Source organism: Oncorhynchus mykiss, chromosome 11 (genome assembly GCF_013265735.2).
Source record: "Oncorhynchus mykiss isolate Arlee chromosome 11, USDA_OmykA_1.1, whole genome shotgun sequence".
NCBI classification, from domain to species: Eukaryota; Metazoa; Chordata; class Actinopteri; order Salmoniformes; family Salmonidae; genus Oncorhynchus; species Oncorhynchus mykiss.
In genome coordinates this window covers 22,213,315-22,235,787 of record NC_048575.1, presented here as the reverse complement: position 1 = coordinate 22,235,787, position 22,473 = coordinate 22,213,315, and the positions used below count along the sequence as shown (strand labels likewise).

The 22,473-nt window shown below is 44.3% G+C and overlaps 1 protein-coding gene across 7 annotated transcripts in view; it reads right to left on the bottom strand.

Annotated features, from left to right (window-relative positions):
* The window catches only part of col11a1a (collagen, type XI, alpha 1a), an 88,659-nt gene extending 68,730 nt beyond the window's left edge, over positions 1 to 19,929 (bottom strand). For 4 of the 7 annotated variants that reach the window (XM_036935177.1, XM_036935175.1, XM_036935180.1 and 1 more), the window contains exons 1-4: positions 19,528 to 19,929; positions 12,265 to 12,429; positions 10,717 to 10,930; positions 3,736 to 3,898 (exon numbers count right to left, since the gene is read on the bottom strand). In XM_036935177.1, the coding sequence (XP_036791072.1) occupies positions 3,736 to 3,898; positions 10,717 to 10,930; positions 12,265 to 12,429; positions 19,528 to 19,642 (657 nt within the window). In that variant the 5' untranslated portion in view covers positions 19,643 to 19,929. The remainder of the gene's footprint in view (positions 1 to 3,735; positions 3,899 to 10,716; positions 10,931 to 12,264; positions 12,430 to 19,527) is intronic. The other 3 variants (XM_036935179.1, XM_036935181.1, XM_036935182.1) reach the window with 2 other exon arrangements.
* Between the last annotated feature and the right edge of the window lie 2,544 nt (positions 19,930 to 22,473).

The following is a 22,473-nucleotide window of genomic DNA, read 5'->3' as shown; positions in this document are numbered from 1 at the left end:
ACTATATTTCATACAGCTGCCGGCTTCTGGGCCAGCTAATACATCTCATCAAAACTGACAGGAAAAATAAAGGCAGAGGGACTTTCAATGCTGTTCATGTTGGGCTGAATGAAAGATTTCAAGCTGATACTGTAGTTATGGTCTGTTGAAAACATGAAACAAATGTAATAGTTTAGTGTGAACTGCAATGCAACTAGGATACACTCACACCACATGTAAAATGAACAGCAAATGTGTTATGACCACACTTTGCTATTACTCCATCAAAGTTAATATCAGCACCCTAAAACAGTTCATATACAAGGCGACACTATGATAATCACACAGCGAGCCACATTTCAACACACAATGCAACAACGTGACCACTGAGGCTCCCTCCACACCGCACCACACACCAAATCACCGGGGTGATGACACGGCACTATGTGAAATGGCTATCAAGAGCCAGTAGCAGCAGCCGAGTCAGCCCACAGTCAGGGTTAGGGTTAGAGCCAGCAGCAGAGTCGATCAGCCAACGGCCAGGGTTATTAGGGTTATGGTTAGAGCCAGCAGCAGAGTCGATCAGCCCACAGCCAGGGTTATTAGGGTTATGGTTAGAGCCAGCAGCAGAGTCGATCAGCCCACAGCCAGGGTTAGGCAGGGCCAGAGAATGATGAGGAGTCAATCGCCAACCACCCAGCCCCCCATAAACAAACACACTCTCTCACAGGCAAACACAGCCCTGTCCTCTGCATTCACACCACAGGGGTGACCTTTGCCCCCCACAGACACCATGTGTTTCAATCTATCTCACGTGACAATCAGCCCATTGTCAGACATTATTTACATCCTAACTCACTCTGATCCAATACCGTCCACCTCTGCCTGAACTGCAGGGACCCGGACAGAGATAACACACACATCACTAAAGGGAGACGTGATGAAGTCAGAGAAACACTAAAACATTCTAACAATAATCACCTTAACTGGCGTGAGTCAATGTCATGCCATACCGCTAAAACTTCCACAATTGAAGTTCTTTCAGGAAACATAAAGTTACGTAAACTCAACATAGTGCTCAGATTTCTCTTTTCTAGCCAAAAAAACAACAAACTAAAACATAAAACACTCCTCTTTTAACCACCAAAACCAGTTTACTACACTTTACTAAGCAACATTTCCCTCACAGCTTCAGTGCCCATTTGAAGTTCCCTCCAAATGAAAAGCACCTGCAGTAGACAACCAAACATTCCTACAGTCCAGTGCTGTGTGTTCAGTGAACCCATCACCCCTGAAGTTGCACTCTGTCAAACAGTAGGGTTAGGGTTAGATCTTTAATTGCAAGCTATAGAAGACGCTTCAATGTAGATGAGAATGTAGCCTAGTAGCCTACCAGAGGTTTAATACGAGGCTACTTACACTACATGACCAAAAGTATGTGGACACTCGTCGAACATCTCATTCCAAAATCAAGGGTATTAATATGGAGTTGTTTCCCCCTTTGATGCTATAACAGCCTCCACTCTTCTGGGAAGGCTTTCCACCAGATGTTGGAACATTGCTGCGGGGACTTGCTTCCATTCAGCTACAAGAGCATTAGTGAGGTCGGCCACTGATGTTGGGAGATCAGGTCTGGCTTGCAGTCTGCGTTCCAATTCATCCCAAAGGTGTTCGATAGAGCTGAGGTCAGGACTCTGTGCAGGTCAGTCAAGTTCTTCCACACCGATATTTACAAACCATTTCTGTATGGACCTTGCTTTGTGCACAAGGACATTGTCATACTGGAACAAGAAACGGCCTTCCCCAAACTTTTGGCACAAAGTTGTAAGTACAGAATCGTCTAGAATGTCATTATATACTGTAGTATTAAGATTTCCCTTCACTGGAACTAAGGCGTCTAGCCCAAACCATGAAAACGGCCCAAGACCATTATTCCTCCTCCACCAAACTTTACAGTTGGCAATATGCATTGGTGCAGGTAGCGTTCTCCTGGCTTCCACCAAACCCAGATTCATCAGTCAGAATGCCAAATGGTGAAGCGTGATTCATCACTTGAGAGAATGTGTTTCCACTGTTCCAGAGGTGGCGAGCTTCACATCACTCCAGCCGACGCTTCGCACTGCGCATGGTGATCTTAGGCTTGTGTGCGGCTGCTCGGCCATGGAATCCCATTGTGTGAAGCTCCCGACGAACAGTTCTTGTGCTGAAGTTGATTTCAGAGGCAGTTTGTAACTCTGTAGTGAGTGTTGCAACCAAGGACAGACCATTTTTTACGTTGCAGCTCTAACAGAGCAGAAATATGACGAACTGACTTGTTGGAAAGGTGGCATCCTATGATGGTGCCATGTTGAAAGTAACTGAGCTCTTCAGTAAGGCCAGTCTACTGCCAATGTTTATCTAAGTAGATTGCATGGCTGTGTACTCGATATTATACACCTGTCAGCAACAGGTCTGGCTGAAGTAGACAAATCCACTCATTTGAAGGGGTGTTCTTTTGTATATTTAGTTGTATGTCTAATGACTGAAGCCATAGACAGACCGCTGTTCATCTGGAACTGGCCTTTGTGTTATGATCATCATGAAGCTAAATGACATCCAATGTCTCCTTCTGCTAGTAGAAATATCTGGCTTGGTCCTTTGTAAGGTGTCTAACAGTGTTGAATGTACAGTATTCCTGAGCCCACATAAGGCAGACAGACATTGAGCAGACTGGTCTAATTACCACCACATTCCTCCAGGTTCCTCCAGGTTACATCAAAGGAGAGTAACAATAGATTGTGTACCAAAATGGAACCCTATTCCCTATATTGTGCACTTCTTTTGACCAGGGCCCGGGTGAAAAGTAGTGCACTACATAGGGAATAGGGTGCCATTTGGGACACACTCCCACACACATGGTCAAGGAGGCGAGCACTCCACGCTCCTTTTCTCACACAGCAGAGCAGCAAGAGCGGAGAGCTCGCTACACATAACAGAGGAAAGCTGTGGCTGATTAGCACAATGCGTTCTGTACAGACGCCGTTCCTCCAAAGTCATAAAGAAACAACCGTGTTTGATCATGGACACATTTTGTACTGTCAATCGTTTTAGATTAAAGCATCTGTTAATGGTTGTCGTTGTTTGATGTACTGTACAATCAAACATGATGTTTGAAATGTTTCTTGCTTTCTAAATCAATGGGCTACAAACATGAGTCATTGTTACGTTGGTTGGATTTTAAAGACACCGCATCATTTAAAACTTTCAATGCATGCTTTTTTATTTGAAGTTAAAACATGAACACCCTTGGTGCAATAATGAATGTATATCACGCAGCCTCCTGCATGCTTGTCTCTCCTTCAAGACCCTTTCAAAGAGTAATCAAGACACACACAGGCGGAGTATCTTCCTCTCTGATTTTGCAATGTGATGAAATATCAACAACAATGAACTGATTATATGATACATGGACACCAATGATTCTGTTTGTCTCCAAAGCTTGGGTCAATAAGGACAAAGACAGTTGGATGTCTCTCAAATATATCATGGCCCTGTGTACACTGCAACATACATCCATCCACATGGTCGTATTCACAAGGAATCAAATTGAAGAAAGCAGATTGAAATGGGGAGGGACTACCTGAACTTGTCTAATAAGAAACTCACATTTTTTGTTGCAAAACATTTTGTTGTGGCATGCAGTAATGAATACGACCCATGTTACACCAACCAATCAGAATGTACAGTACAGCCTTATATCCAACATCATGTGTTTACCTGAAAGACTTCCTCGTCAAGGATCCTGGTTCCGAACACAGTGATCCCGTTGGTGTTAATAGAGGCACGGTCACTCCTGAGGAGGGGTTTGGTGATCTTCTGTTTACAGTCCACGATGATGGTGACCGTCTTCTTCTCCACACTGATGGCCACACGATGCCACCTGTTAGAGGGAACAACAGAAACAAGATATGTGGTGAGAGATGTTCAGATTAGACCTCTGCAAAAACCTACCCTGACCGTAGAGCTCACCAAGTCAAACAGTGGAGTTGTTTGTAGCGTTTAGCCAGGCTAACAAAAACCTCCACAAACAGACAGACCATGGGTTGTGTCTCAAATGGAACCCTATTCCCTATATGCTGTAGTGGACTACTATTTACCAGGTTCCATAGTCTAAAGTAGTGCACTATATAGGGAAAAGGGTGCCATTTGAGACACATACAAAGGGTTAACTGGGGTGGTCACGCGTAAGCCCAACACCTCCCAAAGCCCCCTTCAGGACAGTTTGCCACCGGCAGCACTTGGGCTATTACATTCCAGCTCAGGCCATGCAGCCAGGCCAGGCAGCCAGGCCATGCAGCCAGGCCATGCAGCCAGGCCAGGCAGCCAGACCATGCAGCCAGGCCATGCAGACAGGCCAGGCAGTCTAGGCCAGGCAGCGGAGCACATTTTTGCCCCCACACTCTGGCCCTGTTTAACACGGGATTATACTCATTAAACTCCAAACTTAATCCTCCTTCTGGGTTACTCAACATGACAGACATGCTGAACATTGTGGAAAGTGTGTGTCAGGAAAGAGCAAGAGGGAGCAGAAGGTGCACAGTCAAAACATTGTCCGAAGGAGGAAGAGGATGAGGAAGAGGAGGAGATAGCAGGAGGAGGAGGAGATGAGGAGGAGGGCCGGAACTGATCAGATCCCACTGACCAAAAGCCAAGCCAAGGCGCTTCAAGAACCAGTCAGTCAGCAATACTGATCAATATGTCTGCCCTTGGATGACAACACTTTTACTGTATACCTCTCATTATGATAGCAACCCAAGCACTTAGTTAATCAGCCATTATGTACATGTTTGATTTTGGCAACAATTATAAAGAAAATCCACTTTCTCATCTGACGGTTGCTTCAGCTGATACCTTGGAAATGTTTGAATGTCTTTCCTTTGAATGACACTACAGCAATACTATCATTTAGCCACTGTTTAAGTACGCATTTACAGTATATGTCTATAACAATGCATTAACTGAAGGGGGCTGGCCGGGTAGATAGGCAGCAGTAGTTACAGCCTAGTCAGTGATTTGGAAAAGGCCTTGTGTTGGACTTCATCCAAGTCCTTAAGTGCTAAGATCCTGCACAGAGTCCATTGCTCTTCAGACAGTAGGTCACAAAACTGCTCAGTGGACAAAAGCACCCCGCAGAACTGCCACAAAATAGGGGTTACACTGTTCTGTTAGAATGGCAGCATGGTCTCTACTCTTACTCTGTGGTGTTAGAATGGCAGCATGGGCTCTACTCTTACTCTGTTCTGATAGAATGGCAGCATGGTCTCTACTTTCACTCTGTCCTGTTAGAATAGCAGCATGGTCTCTACTTTTACTCTGTTCTGTTAGAATGGCAGCATGGTCTCTACTTTTACTCAGTTCTGATAGAATGGCAGCATGGTCTCTACTTTTACGCTGTTCTGATAGAATGGCAGCATGGTCTCTACTTTTAATCTGTTCTGTTAGAATGGCAGCATGGTCTCTACTTTTAATCTGTTCTGTTAGAATGGCAGCATGGTCTCTACTCTTACTCTGTGGTGTTAGAATGGCAGCATGGTCTCTACTCTTACTCTGTGGTGTTAGAATGGCAGCATGGTCTCTACTCTTACTCTGTGGTGTTAGAATGGCAGCATGGTCTCTACTCTTACTCAGTTCTGATAGAATGGCAGCATGGTCTCTACTTTTACTCTGTTCTGTTAGAATGGCAGCATGGTCTCTACTTTTACTCTGTGCTGTTAGTATGGCAGCATGGTCTCTACTCTTACTCTGTTCTGATAGAATGGCAGCATGGTCTCTACTTTTAATCTGTTCTGTTAGAATGGCAGCATGGTCTCTACTCTTACTCTGTGGTGTTAGAATGGCAGCATGGTCTCTACTTTTACTCTGTCCTGTTAGAATGGCAGCATGGTCTCTACTTTTACTCTGTTCTGTTAGAATGGCAGCATGGTCTCTACTCTTACTCTGTTCTGATAGAATGGCAGCATGGTCTCTACTTTTACTCAGTTCTGATAGAATGGCAGCATGGTCTCTACTTATACTCTGTTCTGATAGAATGGCAGCATGGTCTCTACTTTTACTCAGTTCTGATAGAATGGCAGCATGGTCTCTACTCTTACTCTGTTCTGTTAGAATGGCAGCATGGTCTCTACTTTTACTCAGTTCTGATAGAATGGCAGCATGGTCTCTACTCTTACTCTGTTCTGTTAGAATGGCAGCATGGTCTCAACTTTTACTCTGTGGTGTTAGAATGGCAGCATGGTCTCTACTTTTACTCTGTGGTGTTAGAATGGCAGCATGGTCTCTACTCTTACACTGTTCTGATAGAATGGCAGCATGGTCTCTACTTTCACTCTGTTCTGTTAGAATGGCAGCATGGTCTCTACTCTTACTCTGTGGTGTTAGAATGGCAGCATGGTCTCTACTTTTACTCTGTGGTGTTAGAATGGCAGCATGGTCTCTACTCTTACACTGTTCTGATAGAATGGCAGCATGGTCTCTACTTTCACTCTGTTCTGTTAGAATGGCAGCATGGTCTCTACTTTTACTCTGTTCTGTTAGAATGGCAGCATGGTCTCTACTTTTACTCTGTTCTGTTAGAATGGCAGCATGGTCTCTACTTTTACTCTGTTCTGTTAGAATGGCAGCATGGTCTCTACTTTTACTCTGTTCTGTTAGAATGGCAGCATGGTCTCTACTTTTACTCTGTTCTGTTAGAATGGCAGCATGGTCTCTACTTTTACTCTGTTCTGTTAGAATGGCAGCATGGTCTCTACTTTCACTCTGTTCTGTTAGAATGGCAGCATGGTCTCTACTTTTACTCTGTTCTGTTAGAATGGCAGCATGGTCTCTACTTTCACTCTGTTCTGTTAGAATGGCAGCATAGTCTCTACTCTTACTCTGTGCTGTTAGAATGGCAGCATGGTCTCTACTCTTACTCTGTGGGGTTAGAATGGCAGCATGGTCTCTACTTTTACTCTGTTCTGTTAGAATGGCAGCATGGTCTCTACTCTTACTCTGTTCTGTCAGAATGGCAGCATGGTCTCTACTCTTACTCTGTGGTGTTAGAATGGCAGCATGGCCTCTACTCTTACTCTGTAGTGTTCGAATGGCAGCATGGTCTCTACTCTTACTCTGTTCTGGTAGAATGGCAGCATGGTTTCTACTCTTACTCTGTTCTATTAGAATGGCAGCATGGTCTCTACTCTTACTCTGTAGTGTTAGAATGCCAGCATGGTCTCTACTCTTACTCTGTGGTGTTAGAATCTCAGCATAGTCTCTACTCTTACTCTGTGGGGTTAGAATGGCAGCATGGTCTCTACTCTTACTCTGTGGTGTTAGAATGGCAGCATGGCCTCTACTCTTACTCTGTAGTGTTCGAATGGCAGCATGGTCTCTACTCTTACTCTGTTCTGGTAGAATGGCAGCATGGTCTCTACTTTTACTCTGTGCTGTTAGAATGACAGCATGGTTTCTACTCTTACTCTGTTCTGTTAGAATGGCAGCATGGTCTCTACTCTTACTCTGTTCTGTTAGAATGCCAGCATGGTCTCTACTCTTACTCTTTGGTGTTAGAATCTCAGCATAGTCTCTACTCTTACTCTGTGGGGTTAGAATGGCAGCATAGTCTCTACTCTTACTCTGTGGTGTTAGAATGGCAGCATGGTCTCTACTCTTACTCTGTTCTGTTAGGATGGCAGCATGGCCTCTACTCTTACTCTGTAGTCTTAGAATGGCAGCATGGTCTCTACTCTTACTCTGTGGTGTTAGAATGGCAGCATGGTCTCTACTCTTACTCTGTGGTGTTAGAATGGCAGCATGGTCTCTACTCTTACTCTGTGGTGTTAGACATAACATTTTACAAAAATCTAACAACAACAAAAATATTTTCTCACATGAAACTAAGGACCTTTGATGTATCTAAACATGACATTACATTTTAAGAGGAAGATCCCATTCTAATATCTATCTAGACCACAAATGTCCACTGACCGGGTTACGGCTTCTTTCAAGCCCAGGAAAACAAACTAGTCTGTAAAAAAATTAAAAAAAACATTTGGCTGCTTAGGAAAACAACACAGAGAGACATAATACAACTATTTGTTAAGATAAAAAAAACAGAGCGTTTTCTCAGCGTCTCCTCTGTTTGTTTGTTCTCCCGTGTTTCGCCACCGGCTCATGTACACTAAGCTACAGCTCTCAGGGAGAATTCCGGGATTTCCAAACCCAGAGCGGATAATCAGGCATCCACTGACGGAAACTAAGAGACTCTCTGCACGGAATCTGATTGGATGAGGTAATCCAGGAGGTTAATAATGTAAGGATAACATCCCTCCTCCAACCTCTCCTCCATTTTCCTCTCATGACTGTGGTCAGAGTTCCCATGGTAGTCACTGCCGCACCCAACTAATCCACTGTCTCTGACCCTCGTATCCCCTTGTACTTCTGTTACTACCCAGGACCCCCCTAACCCTTCATATCCCCCGTGCTGCAGCCCAGGATCTAACCCTAACCCCTGGGACAGACCATTTCAGACCTAATCCTGTGATGGGTACCTGTGGTGAGATGAGGTGAAGAAGTTTTCTGCTTCTTAGTGAATACAGAGGACATGGCAGCAAATAAGTATGATTAGGATTATCATACAGGCCGTGGCTGTACCTTGGCTTTATATATTACACGCCCCCTAACAAACATCCCAGCAGTACTAGCCACGTCAAGTTGAGCATAACTGAAAGGCATTCAAAGACCACAATATTTTGTCTTGCAGTGTTAACATAGAACCAATGATGACTAGTAAGACAAATCACATACACCAAAAAGATTGCCAAGGCACTCTGAGCATGCACCAGGTTTGAGTATGGACAGAGTCAGAGTGGAGAGACATGCACCAGGTTTGAGTATGGACAGAGTCAGAGTGGAGTGACATGCACCAGGTTTGAGTATGGACAGAGTCAGAGTTGAGAGACATGCACCAGGTTTAAGTATGGACAGAGTCAGAGTGGAGAGACATGCACCAGGTTTGAGTATGGACAGAGTGAGAGTGGAGAGACATGCACCAGGTTTGAGTATGGACAGAGTCAGAGTGGAGTGACATGCACCAGGTTTGAGTATGGACAGAGACAGAGTGGAGAGACATGCACCAGGTTTGAGTATGGACAGAGTCAGAGTGGAGAGACATGCACCAGGTTTGAGTATGGACAGAGTCAGAGTGGAGAGACATGCACCAGGTTTGAGTATGGACAGAGACAGAGTGGAGTGACATGCACCAGGTTTAAGTATGGACAGAGTCAGAGTGGAGAGACATGCACCAGGTTTGAGTATGGACAGAGTCAGAGTGGAGAGACATGCACCAGGTTTGAGTATGGACAGAGTCAGAGTGGAGTGACATGCACCAGGTTTAAGTATGGACAGAGTCAGAGTTGAGAGACATGCACCAGGTTTAAGTATGGACAGAGTCAGAGTGGAGAGACATGCACCAGGTTTGAGTATGGACAGAGTCAGAGTGGAGTGACATGCACCAGGTTTGAGTATGGACAGAGTCAGAGTTGAGAGACATGCACCAGGTTTAAGTATGGACAGAGTCAGAGTGGAGAGACATGCACCAGGTTTGAGTATGGACAGAGTGAGAGTGGAGAGACATGCACCAGGTTTGAGTATGGACAGAGTCAGAGTGGAGAGACATGCACCAGGTTTGAGTATGGACAGAGTCAGAGTGGAGAGACATGCACCAGGTTTGAGTATGGACAGAGACAGAGTGGAGAGACATGCACCAGGTTTAAGTATGGACAGAGTCAGAGTGGAGAGACATGCACCAGGTTTGAGTATGGACAGAGTCAGAGTGGAGAGACATGCACCAGGTTTGAGTATGGACAGAGTCAGAGTGGAGAGACATGCACCAGGTTTAAGTATGGACAGAGACAGAGTGGAGAGACCTGCACCAGGTTTGAGTATGGACAGAGTCAGAGTGGAGAGACATGCACCAGGTTTGAGTATGGACAGAGTCAGAGTTGAGAGACATGCACCAGGTTTGAGTATGGACAGAGTCAGAGTGGAGAGACATGTACCAGGTTTGAGTATGGACAGAGTGAGAGTGGAGAGACATGCACCAGGTTTGAGTATGGACAGAGTCAGAGTGGAGAGACATGCACCAGGTTTGAGTATGGACAGAGTCAGAGTGGAGAGACATGCACCAGGTTTGAGTATGGACAGAGACAGAGTGGAGAGACATGCACCAGGTTTAAGTATGGACAGAGTCAGAGTGGAGAGACATGCACCAGGTTTGAGTATGGACAGAGTCAGAGTGGAGAGACATGCACCAGGTTTGAGTATGGACAGAGTCAGAGTGGAGAGACATGCACCAGGTTTGAGTATGGACAGAGACAGAGTGGAGAGACCTGCACCAGGTTTGAGTATGGACAGAGTCAGAGTGGAGAGACATGCACCAATTTTGAGTATGGACAGAGTCAGAGTGGAGAGACATGCACCAGGTTTGAGTATGGACAGAGTCAGAGTGGAGAGACATGCACCAGGTTTGAGTATGGACAGAGTCAGAGTGGAGAGACATGCACCAGCTTAAATAAACTCTGTTTTCATCCCTTCCCTCTAGTCTCTGTGAGCAGTGATGGTCTCTCTTCTTCCCTACCACCCCTCCCCTCCCCTACCTCCCTCTCCCTGGTCTCTGTGAGACCAACCAGCAGCAGTAGTGGTAGATCAGGCTTGACTTACTTTCCGTCGGCCAGGTTGAGAGAGCGGAACAGGGGGTAGTCCTCAGGGGCGGGCTTGCCACTCTGGTCCTCATACAGGAAGACAGGTGAGCGTCCCACCTCCACCCCCAGCTGCTGCACGCCCTGCTCACTGTAAACAGACAGCAGGAAGGACTGGAGGCCGGCCTTGGGCCTGAGGGTGGTCAGGATGGAGAAGTCTTCAGGGAACACACCCCCTACAGAACACACAGGCTGGGTTAGAAATACAGAGATACAGTAAGACACCCCCTACACAATGGACAGAACGCAGGTTAGATCAGGCTATAAATACACAGGAACACACTATGTGACTGACTCCGTCGTAAGATCTTTATTGATTGAGACAAAAAGGAAATCAGAGGTGAGGACTTTTGGATTCAGTTACCCTTTACATTCTCACATAAATGTATACAGTTTCTTATAAATACACATTGCTTTTATGTTGTTTAGTGTAAGGTCTCATTTGTTCTAATATGACTATCCCAGGTTTACAATACTTCAAGCATCCAAATAGACATGAGCTAATTATCTACTACTTTACTCATGTACATTTCCAGGCTTGTGGACAATTCTATACGTTTCCGAGGACAATGATAATGAATATGAAAAATCCCAGGTCTTTAGAGTAACATTTTCCTTTCGGAAGAGCCAAATTGGAAGGCAACCAATGCCTGCACATTAAAATAGATTTATTGACACTTTTTTTCGTAGTTTATTAGACAAAAATGATCCATTAGCGATTTCACAAGTTTTCCCAAAGAGGAAAAAAAAACGTCATAACAATATCCTACAAAACTTTAAGAGGACATAAAGTTACTTCAACTCAACAGATCTATGAATGAGTCATAGATGTGTAAAAAAAAAAAAAAAAAAAGCATCTTACTGTCTCTCATAAAACAGCTGAAACACCTCTGGAGTATAATCAAGACTCATAATAATAGTTGATCACTTTTTACATGTCTTCCATTGAGTCCATTTTCTTCATTCCGCACGACCCTGTCCTGTAGGCACGACTGAAAGCTTGACATGTGTCTTCCCTTGTCATGTTAATCCATTCAGTGGTGTATGTTTTTGCTGATCTGTTTGTAGGAGCCTCACTACCTGACTTAATGCGTGCAACTTTACATGAGTCACAACTGTTGAAACGGTTCACTCCAGCCCTGTCGAGCCATAGAAATGTGATCAATGGTCTCTAAAACGTATTAACCCAACAGAAGCAGGCAAAGTACAGTACACCAACTCTACTGTGCCTCAGACCGCAAAAGAACGTGCATTGTGCTGTAGTTAGCCGAGCTAGTTCTCTCAGACAGATTCTCTCTCTCTCTCTCTCTGGGGTTGGTGTATTACAAACACTCTGGGGGAGAAATACAGCACTGTTGTATAATCAGATCAGGGATGGCATCCCCTGTCAAAAGCCTTGGCAGGACCAACAAAAGACACATTTAAACACCACTCCCTCCGCTCTGCACAGCCAGGATGTGGGGCAGGACAGAGAGAGACAGGGGGGATAGAGGGAACGGGTTCGTCTTACCTGGGAATAACTGCTTGGTGGGAGCACTGATTTGGGCCAGTTTTCCAACTCTGTAGGCTGTGTCCGGCTTCGACGCTCTTCGGTTTGTGCAAAATCCTGATGTTTTCCGAACTCCTTCGGGGGAATTGTGAAATTCTAATACTTTTAGCACGTCCACCGGTTCAGCTGTTGGAAAGAGAGAGCAGATGCAACATGGTATATAATCTGAGAAGAACTTCAGAGGGCACGTGAATCTAGATGGCACAGCACTCCGTTTCAACAGTAGGAATGTCAAGCAACCATAATCTATTGGACTTACATAAAATACATGTGTCACGTCATACCAAACTACTGTTTCATTCATGAACCTGGTCTGATAGCCTTCAATAGAAAGCACATTTCAATCCAACGAACCATGTGTAAGGTGACTCATCAAATAAAGTGCTACAGAATAGCTCGCTCTTTAATTAAGACACCATATCTATCTACTGAATATCCCATTCTGGTGATAAACTAATGAGGAAATAAATCAAATAATTGAACATAGACAGAAGCATTGGAGAATATGTCAGATGCAGCATAAACCACAGAAGAAATCACCCACTGGGCACATATGTCAATTCAACGTTTACTCCACGTTGGTTCAGCGTAATTTTGTTGACATTATGTGGAAAAAAACGTTGATTCAACCAGTGTGTGTCCAGTGGGCTACACACGGGTTATACCCCCCCCCCCCCAAAAAAAAAAAAACAGGAGCCCATTGTGACACATCTGTGTGATCTGCATGCCCAGCTAACACTGTACGGGACCATGTGACAGGAAGTATCTTCATCCCAAAGCAGAATGACCACTAGCAGCATAATAAACAATGCTCCCACGGCCGGCCAATCTTATAACACAACGTTGTGGCTGTAGGTATACTTTGATAAGGGTCACAGTCAAAGCCTGCACTCTGGGTTTCACATACCCTCCAATCTGATGCTCTTTACATAAAGGAACCTGTGTTTGATCCGACACCCCAGTGAGACAGACCCATGGGAAAGCTGGGGTGGTGATCATACTGTTTATCAAAACACCTTCTCAGTGTTAACATCAGCTCCGTGATAGGGCTGGGAGACTGGGAGGTAGCACGTTATTCCTAAGAGTTCAAAATTAAGTGTTGGTATAGCATATAAAACAGTAGACTGCTAAGAGAGAACAAAAAAATCTGCCTAGACTCAAAATCATGAGTGAGGAATTGAAACTGAGACTTGTTTCAGACTGTGCTATAGAATAATATACACATTACACAGGCAATACACTACCGGATTGTTAAGGGGCTTGAACCTTCATCTGTTTTTACACGGTTCAGAACCAGCCCTTGCTGTCTAAAGGCATCAGCTAGGCCTTCTGTGGCTGGTCTAAAACCACTGTTTGCTTTGGCACGCGCCAATCAGATCATTCATACGTTTCTTTAGCTACTTTATGCAAGGAGATCTTATAAAAATGTATATTTTCCTCTGGACACACTCAGGCAGACATTCCAGCTCCACCAGGGACAAGCAAACTATAATGACATGCTTCATACTGCTCAATGGAGCATATGGAGAATCCTGTCCCTGTTTTAACATGAAGCAATTTCCATTGCATAAAAAGGATGTCTTCAGTACTAACTAGATGATATATACAGTACATACAGTATATACATAAGTACTGAGCCAAAACTAGCTGTTCTAACTAAGTCCACAATGTGTTGGTTTCCCACCTCAAACTAAACGCATGACCTGCTTTTAATATATTCACTATGACTGTTATCGTGTTATATATTTCACAGCATGAGATGTTGTTTCTGCATTTATCTCATTGGTTCATCAACATCACCATTAGTGACAATCTAATCCGTTTGTTTTTAGTCGGGGTGTGAGAGTGTCAGTGCTTAATGAATGACTGACAGGTGTCAGGGAGAAGCTGCCATAGGTCATACCTGTATCTTTCCTATTCCCATGCTAAATGATTAGTGCACCCACCCATTGGAGGTTCCTATCTGGGTCTCTTGTCTCATATAGGACAGATAGCTACCGTGATTAAAACATGTGTCTCAGAATAGACTCAGGAAAAAGCTATTTCATACACCAAAAAACTACTTCTCCAAAAGGTCTAGCATTAAATTAAACAGCAACCACTCTCCTTCATCTATGCTTTGAGGCCTGGGTTGAAAAAGACAAGAAAAATAAACGATGTCTGAGAGAGTCTGCAGAGGCAGAGTACCACACACACACACACACACACACACACACACACACACACACACACACACACACACACACACACACACACATATATACACCAGCAGCACATTCCCCAGGCTGAGAACACACTCATGACCCCCTTAAATCTCTCAAAAGCAAAGGTCTGTCACATCTATTATTCTGTGTCCCAAAGGAAACCTTCTTTGTGTTGACCAGTCTGCCTGCCCATTGAACCAACCATACCCCAACTCCCCCTCCATCACACCAAGGCTATAGCCCCTATATATGACTGAATGAATCACTCACCCAGGGGGAAAGACAGAGACAAACTTAGCTACTCAAAATGGACTCAAAATGGAACAAAAAACTATAGACGAAGTTGAAAAGAATCTCAGAAGAATATAATGTTACTCTGAGAGAGAAGGTGATAGGGATATCATCTCCAAGACCACGTGGTCATTTTGTATACTGTGAAAGGTACCCAGGAAGCTACAAGGCTTTTCTAACTGAACTGAAGAGCTCTTTGTGAGTGAGTTTTATTCCAAGAGAGCACCTCTCTCTCTCTCTCTCTCTCTCTCTCAGTCAGCTCTAACTGTCTCAAGGCCTCATATCTTCCAGATGGGTGGTTATTTGGCCAGTGGGCGACCCCCTCACCCAGGTGCCAAAAAAACGTCAATACACCCGAATCCATTAAAACACCAAATGAGTGTGTGAAGTCTCTAAAACCACCCATCTGATGAGCTGGTGTGAGTTTGCTCATGGCCGCTGTGCAAATAAGGACACATATCTCCCAGTCCAAATCCCTAGGTGGCACGGGAAGGAAAGGGGCCCTACATAATCCGAAGGGGAAAAGGGCCAACTCATAGTATCCACATACAGGGGCCTCCACTGTTGCTCAGTTATTGGCTGTTCAAAAAGATCTACCAGTGGAGGCTGCTGAGGAGAGGACAGCCCATAATAATGTCTGGAACGGAGCAAATGGAATGGAATGTATTTGATACTACTGCACCTATTCCGCTCCAGCCATTACCACGACCCGTCCTCCCCAATTAAGGTGCCACCAACCTCCTGTGAGACCTACGGTGTGCTAATTGATGAGGTTGGGGGGGGGGGGAAGAAGAGCTAGGCAACATTAGCATGAAATATACATGGGTTGCAGGTTTTTATGTTACCTCACTTGACAAGTTAACACATGAATATTCATGCAGATGTATAGACAAGACAACAGTGTGTTTCTGGCAGTTCTACAAAGACTAAAACATAGTTCTGGGAACAGAGGCCAAAAAATGTGCTCTTCGGGTCTTTTCTCATCACAAAACATGCCAGATCATCAGTCAGATATGAGGAGCATGTAAGAAGGATATATTATGTTCCAGACTTTGTTGTTTTTGGGAGGTGAAATTGGCTGGTAAAAAGAGAATACCTTTTCACCTGCTGCTCCCTGAGACTCAAATAATGTATTCAGACAGAATATCTCTCCCTCTACCCCTACTCTCTCGCTCTCCCTCTCCTCTCTCGCTCTCCCTCTCTCACTCTACCCTTACTCTCTCCCTCTACCCCTCCTCTCTCGCTCTCCCTCTCTCACTCTACCCCTACACTCTCCCCTATTGGACTTCCACACTCCAGGCTCAAACAGCACCGCTTTATGCTGGTGTGTCATACCAAGGAAAATTCACTGAAAACGATCCATGTTTCAAAGTGTGTGTTTGTTCTGCTCTCTTTAACTCTTTTAATTCCACTGCATAAATATCAAAGCTGAATATCACCTTGCGGACTTCTACTGCAAAAATACCCCCAAAAGTCTAAATATATTGCCTAATTACAAGGCATGGCTTATACAGTCCAAACAACATGTAATCATGTAAAATCAAAATCACCATCATGAGGTAAAGGGGGAGTGATAATGATGAACGACATAAATAATCCCCATCAATATCCCCAACAGGCCAATGTAAATCAAACTAGTCATGGATGAGACAGTCGGCTTGAAACTACCTACAACAAATAGAACAAAAGTCCCCTTCACTTTAGACCTGATTGTCCATGTTTCCTTACCCTTCAGAGAGAGAGAGAGAGAGAGAGAGAGAGAGAGAGAGAGAGAGAGAGAGAGAGAGAGAATAAAGCCTTTTGAATTGAATTGAAAGAGAGAGATGTGTTTCTGAGGGCAGAGATCAGGGTAGAGTAGAGTAGAGTGGGTTTTGAGGGTTCTGTTTGTCTGCAGGAATGCACCAGAGAGGAGCCCATGCCCCCGGGGCTGTGAAAACGTGTCTGTACACTGCTAGCTCAGAGAAGGCACCCTTCAGAAACAGCCTAATGCTCCATAAACACCAGCAGAGAAACTCACAAAGACATAAAACACATACTGTATATACAGTAGGCTATAGGACAGAAAAATTGATGGAAGTGAATAGTAAATAGCGACTTATATGGGTTTCAACAATGACGAGTTCTGTGTAGGCCTTGTTCTGCTCTGGACGGCCATTAGCAAATGTTGAAAGACTGAATGGGGGCGACGGATATACATGAACAAATATAATACATTGACTGTTCCCAGAAGTACAATCATCAGAATGCAAGTAAGAAGAGCCATAAGAATGAAAAAGACCAATGTCATCAACGGTTTAGATTCAGTCTGAGAAATCACTCTTAATGAAATATCTACAACAGCATAACGCTATAATAAAGTGTGTGGCCTAAGTAAAAGAAAGATGCATGTATCCTAGAGAAGTAGTTTAATTATAAAGAGTTCTATGCTGTTGAAGACCTAGAGTCAGTGACTCACTCACCCCCCACTATGGGAGTAAGACTGGACTGTATGCTGCTGGCCTATATACTATTGGCCGAACCCTTTGAAGCCTCTAAAATAATAGGGAAGTGCAACGAGAACCATCATCAAATAACTGCACAGCACTTAGACTGGAAACATTCCCACCATGGAGGGAGTGCGCACCGCTCCGAGCTCAGACAACACGGCCTTGTCTCCCCAAACCAAACATGCAAGTGCAAAATTCAGGGGGAAATGTTGGCCACGAAGTTGCACAAGCCCCTCCAGTCTCTCGCTGGTCTTCAGTGCGGACTAGGGCAGTGTGGAGAAAGGGTCCTCCTTTTGGCAAGTCAGTGATGTGCTGCTTGACCACTCTGAATCTATCAGAAAGTCCACGGGCACGGACAGCACAGGGGCAGACTGGGACCAAAAATCGGCTCAGGCATTTCTAACACAACAGCCCATTTTTTTCCTCGAGGCTCCCATTATTAGCCAGATAATGATAATTCTGCGCAAAAATCTGAAGTTAGACAGGCCGGCCCACTGGGCTACAAATGGACCAGCCCATCTCGTATTTGAAATACCAGTTGGCCAGTCCGCTCCTGGGCCGCCATACACCATGACCCAAAATAATGCCAGTAAATTTGCAGTGCCAGGCAAAAATGCTATTAAAATAAAGTCTAGTTTAATAATGAACAATCTCCTTATTACTAATGAAAATGTAGCCATGACACACCCTTCCCCAGTGGATGAGTCTCAAGGGTCTGCCACACTGCACAACTCCCCAATGTCACTGATCAATCCATGCCAATATTCAATATCATTTCATTGTTAAAAATGGATTCCAGCTTGCAATGACCACACTTTCAGAAATAGATGCAATGTCTAGACTACAGGGGGACAAGAGAGGCAGGTAGAGTAGCGGTTGGGCCAGTAACCAAAAGATTGCTGGTTTGAATCCCCAAGCCTACTAGGTGAAACATCTGTTGATGTGCTCTTGAGCACGGCACTTAACCCTAATTGCTCCTGTAAGTCGAAGAGCGTCTGGTAAAATGTATGGAAATCAGGGCCCAGTTTTTCAAAAGTTACGAATCTGGATTTCGCCTATCAGGTATGATTAAATGTATAGAAATATAATGAATAGAATGGGGGTCCCCATTCAAGTCAATGATTCATCCATTCTATTCATTCTTTCTATGCATTTAATCCTATATGATAGGCGAAATCCACATAGATAATTATTGAAAAACTGGGCCCAGAGGAAATAGAATTCAATACCTAGGCTATAATGTGCGCAGTATAACGGATCTAAATGGACCATTACTGTTTTAATGTATTATAAAACAGTAATGTGACCATTGACAATAACTAATAAGGACTATATTAAATGATACCGGGTGCTTTAGAGAGATTCGGATAGCCTACTCCGGATTTAGGTCTTGAAATTTCCCGTGCCCCGGAGCCATGAATAAAATTGACAGACACCTCTCCTCTGGCTGCATAATTATTTAACAAACTGTGAGGCTGCAATCTCAAGCCGTGCGGAATTCCACACACACCTAACGGACCACTAATTCTAACGAGTTTTTTTTTCAGCATAAATCTCTAAAGCTGTCTCTAAATGGGGTGCTAGACAAATTATTTAACGGCTCCTTCGCAACGAAACTAAGCGAAGTACCTGAAAAGAAAAGCATGTGCACCAAATAAACATTGTGCATAATAATTATGCGATATAAGATAACTGTTGCAACTTTATGGTGGATATAAAAGCTATTTAATCATGCATAAAACTGTCGTGGAAAAACAAGTAGAGGGTATATTAGCTACAATGCATTTAAATAAATGTAAAATAACAAAAATCGTCATAACCCTTTGAAACACTTGACATAGAAATAACTACATCTATTTGGAACCAATGTCAATAGTATGCAACGTATATTTGGGTCAATATCTTTGAACTTAAATGTTCAATAAAATTTGTGATTCGCTTTACTTTGTGAGGAGGGGCACTTTGGTTCAATTGTAACTTGCCTTGAGTTAATTGGTAGCTAGCTATACATCCACAGATCGTTTGACTGAATCATAAAGGGTCAATCTCTTTCCTACCTTTCCTCTCACATCTAGTTGCGTTGCTCATTGAAAATACAGTTGCCAAAACCTGACCCTTTTGTTTTCCCTGATCTCTCCATCATGTTTTCTGACCAGACCCACGTTTTCTGCCGCGGTTGAATGACAGTCCCTACTCTCCAGTACTTTTACACGCACTTTTTTGGATCCTAAAAGTATTCTTACCTGCTCTGACATGTGTAGCCTGCAGAACCAGGGTTAAAGTGATGAATGCGGTTACAGTGGAATCCATAATCCACCTTTTCGTTTTCCACCTTGTGGACCACCTTTGCATCTCCATGGTCGGCGCCCACAAAAGTGAACAAAACTTGGGCGACTTCAACTGATTTTAAATTACTTCCCTTCCACAATCCCAAATGTGATGGATAATTACACTAAACAGCCATAAGTATGTGTTTAGCCTCTTCTCTCAGCCACTCCAGGCCCCTGTACGGTCTTCTTTTCCAGTGCCCAGCCTTCTGACTGAAGGTATTTGGGCTTTAATCAAAACTCCCAGAGAGCACTCGATACCCTAGGAGCCACACCGACAGGAGGGCTGGGCAAGTACCACAAACCAAACCCACGGTTACAGCGAAATGACAAGGGGAAAAGCCCCCGATTAGCAAATCACTGGGCTAGAAATTCTCATTGGGATCCACCCATCAGTTTTGCAAAGCTGATGTGAATTCTTCCCTGAGCGCTCGTCCACGTATATATATTTTCTAAATAAATAGTAAGATTTTTTTTTAAACGGCTTCGACTTTCTGGAAATGTCCCGGGAATTAACGGAATGCTATTGGGGTGAGAGAGAATTAGGCATGTGAGCAATTCTCAGTGTTGGACAGTGTCTTGTGGACTGTCTGCCCTGTCCCACATAGAATATTGTTCTGCTCTGGTCACCTGCTGCAGTTAGTGTTGGTTGTGTTCACATAGGTGACAATATTAGTTTTATTAGAGCAAACAAAGTCATATTTTAAGATTGAGATCACTTTATTAACCCAACCCCTCAGACAGACACATGTATATACACTTACATATACCGTTTTTTTTGTTTTTTTTTAGGTGTGGGGGGCTGCCACTGGATTTGATACAAGCAACCCACTGGTTGCTACCTCACTTTATTATATTATTACATATTTTCTGTGGATTTAAGCATCACATCATGCATGAGCAATGCATGTCATTGATTCATTTTCACTCTTGTTCTCCATGTAAAACCTTGACAGACTGAATCATATTCTCCAGAAATATCAGACTTTTCTCTTTTCAGGAGAGTTCCAGAAATCCTACTGGGTTGGTCAATTATAGCTCACTGAGGGAGAGGTAGAAAGAGAGAGACAGAGACATCGAGAGAGCAAGGTAGAGAGAGAGGGAGAGAGACAGAGAGGGAGAGGGGGGGAGAACTAGTGAGTTAGAGAGAGAAAGAGAGAGAGCGAGTGAATGAAAGAAAGAGAGAGAAAGAGAGAGAGAGAGACAGAGAGGGAGAAAAAGAGAGATAGCTGTCAGATAGTGTTGCTTCTCACCTGACACCCCCCACTGAGACCTTTCATCTGATCCAGTTGGCCAGCTGCTCACATGACCTCACAGGAAGGGCACAGGCAGGTTACATATCCCCTACCCCCAGCCTCACTCCAGCCCAACTTATACCCCCTACGCCCAGCCTCACTCCAGCCCAGCTTATACCCCCAGCCTCACTCCAGCCCAACTCCATATGCCTCTACCTCCTACCTCCAGCCCCACTCCTCTCAAATGCATAGCCACAGTCTCAGGATGAGCAAGGGAAACGTCCTCTGACAGAATGCTACTTTTTAGGTCTTGTCTGGTCAATATTGTCTATTCTCCATTGACTCCATAAGATCTGATGCAACCAGGCACACTCTATCATGGACAGGTGCCTTTTAACAAGTCTGGCCAGTCGGAAGCAGGGTGTGTGCATACCCACTACAACGCTCTGTCTCTTGGCTGGCCTCAAAACAGTAAGACAAGGACCCAGACCAGATCACATCTGTCAACATGCTTGTGTTGTCTATCCTGAGATACACAGTTGCATCCTAAATGGCACCATATCCCCTGTATAGTGCAATACTTTCTACCAGGGAGCGTAAGGAATACGGTGCCATTAGAACATAGACACATAGTCTTTGGGTTGATCCTGAGACTAGCCAATATCCTAGCCTAGCCCTCTTCACAGACAGACAGACACAGATCTGGGTAATGGTCTTGTGATGGATTGGTGTCCAGCCAGTACAGGGAGAGCTGCCCAGAACATCATGCTTCTCCACGGTTCAGAGACCACAGGCCTGAGACAATGTATGCATCCCAAATGGCCCCCTATTCCCTATTTAGTGGACTACTTTTGCCCAGAGCCCAATGGGCGTCTATGTAGGGAATAGGGGGCCATTATTGGATGAAGCCAATAGCATGGAACTGGGTAGCACAGTTGGAGGATTCATGCAAGTGATTGTTTGGTGTATTGAATAATGCAAGGCTATCAACCATTTTACCATTGGCTTATTGTCAAGCCCTGACCTTGGTTATCTTTGTTTTCTTTATTATTTCGGTTAGGTCAGGGTGTGACGAGGGTGGTATGTGTGGTTTTGTCTTGTCTAGCGTTTTTTGTATATCTATGGGTTTTGGTTTGTCTAGGTAAATGTAGGTCTATGGTGGCCTGAATTGGTTCCCAATCAGAGGCAGCTGTTTATCGGTGTCTCTGATTGGGGATCCTATTTAGGTTGCCATTTTCCATTTTGGTTTTGTGGGTTATTGTCAATGTGTAGTTGCATGTCAGCACTAGTTGTTTATAGCGGCACGTTTGTTTTTGTTAGTTTGTTTAAGTGTTCTTCGTTAAATAAAATAAGAATCTATTCATGCTGCGCCTTGGTCTCCTCGTTATGTCGAACGTGACAGAATAACCCACCAAACAAGGACCAGGCAGCGTGAAAAGGAGGAACAGCGCTTAATGGGGAAATGGACCTGGGAGGAGATATTAGATGGAGCAGGACCCTGGACACAGCCAGGGGAGTATTTGTCGTCCTAAGGAGGCAGCGAAAGCAGAACAGCGAAACTACGAGGAGAAATACCGGAGGAAGAGGAACAGAGACAATATGAAAGTACACGGCTAGCACGGAAGCC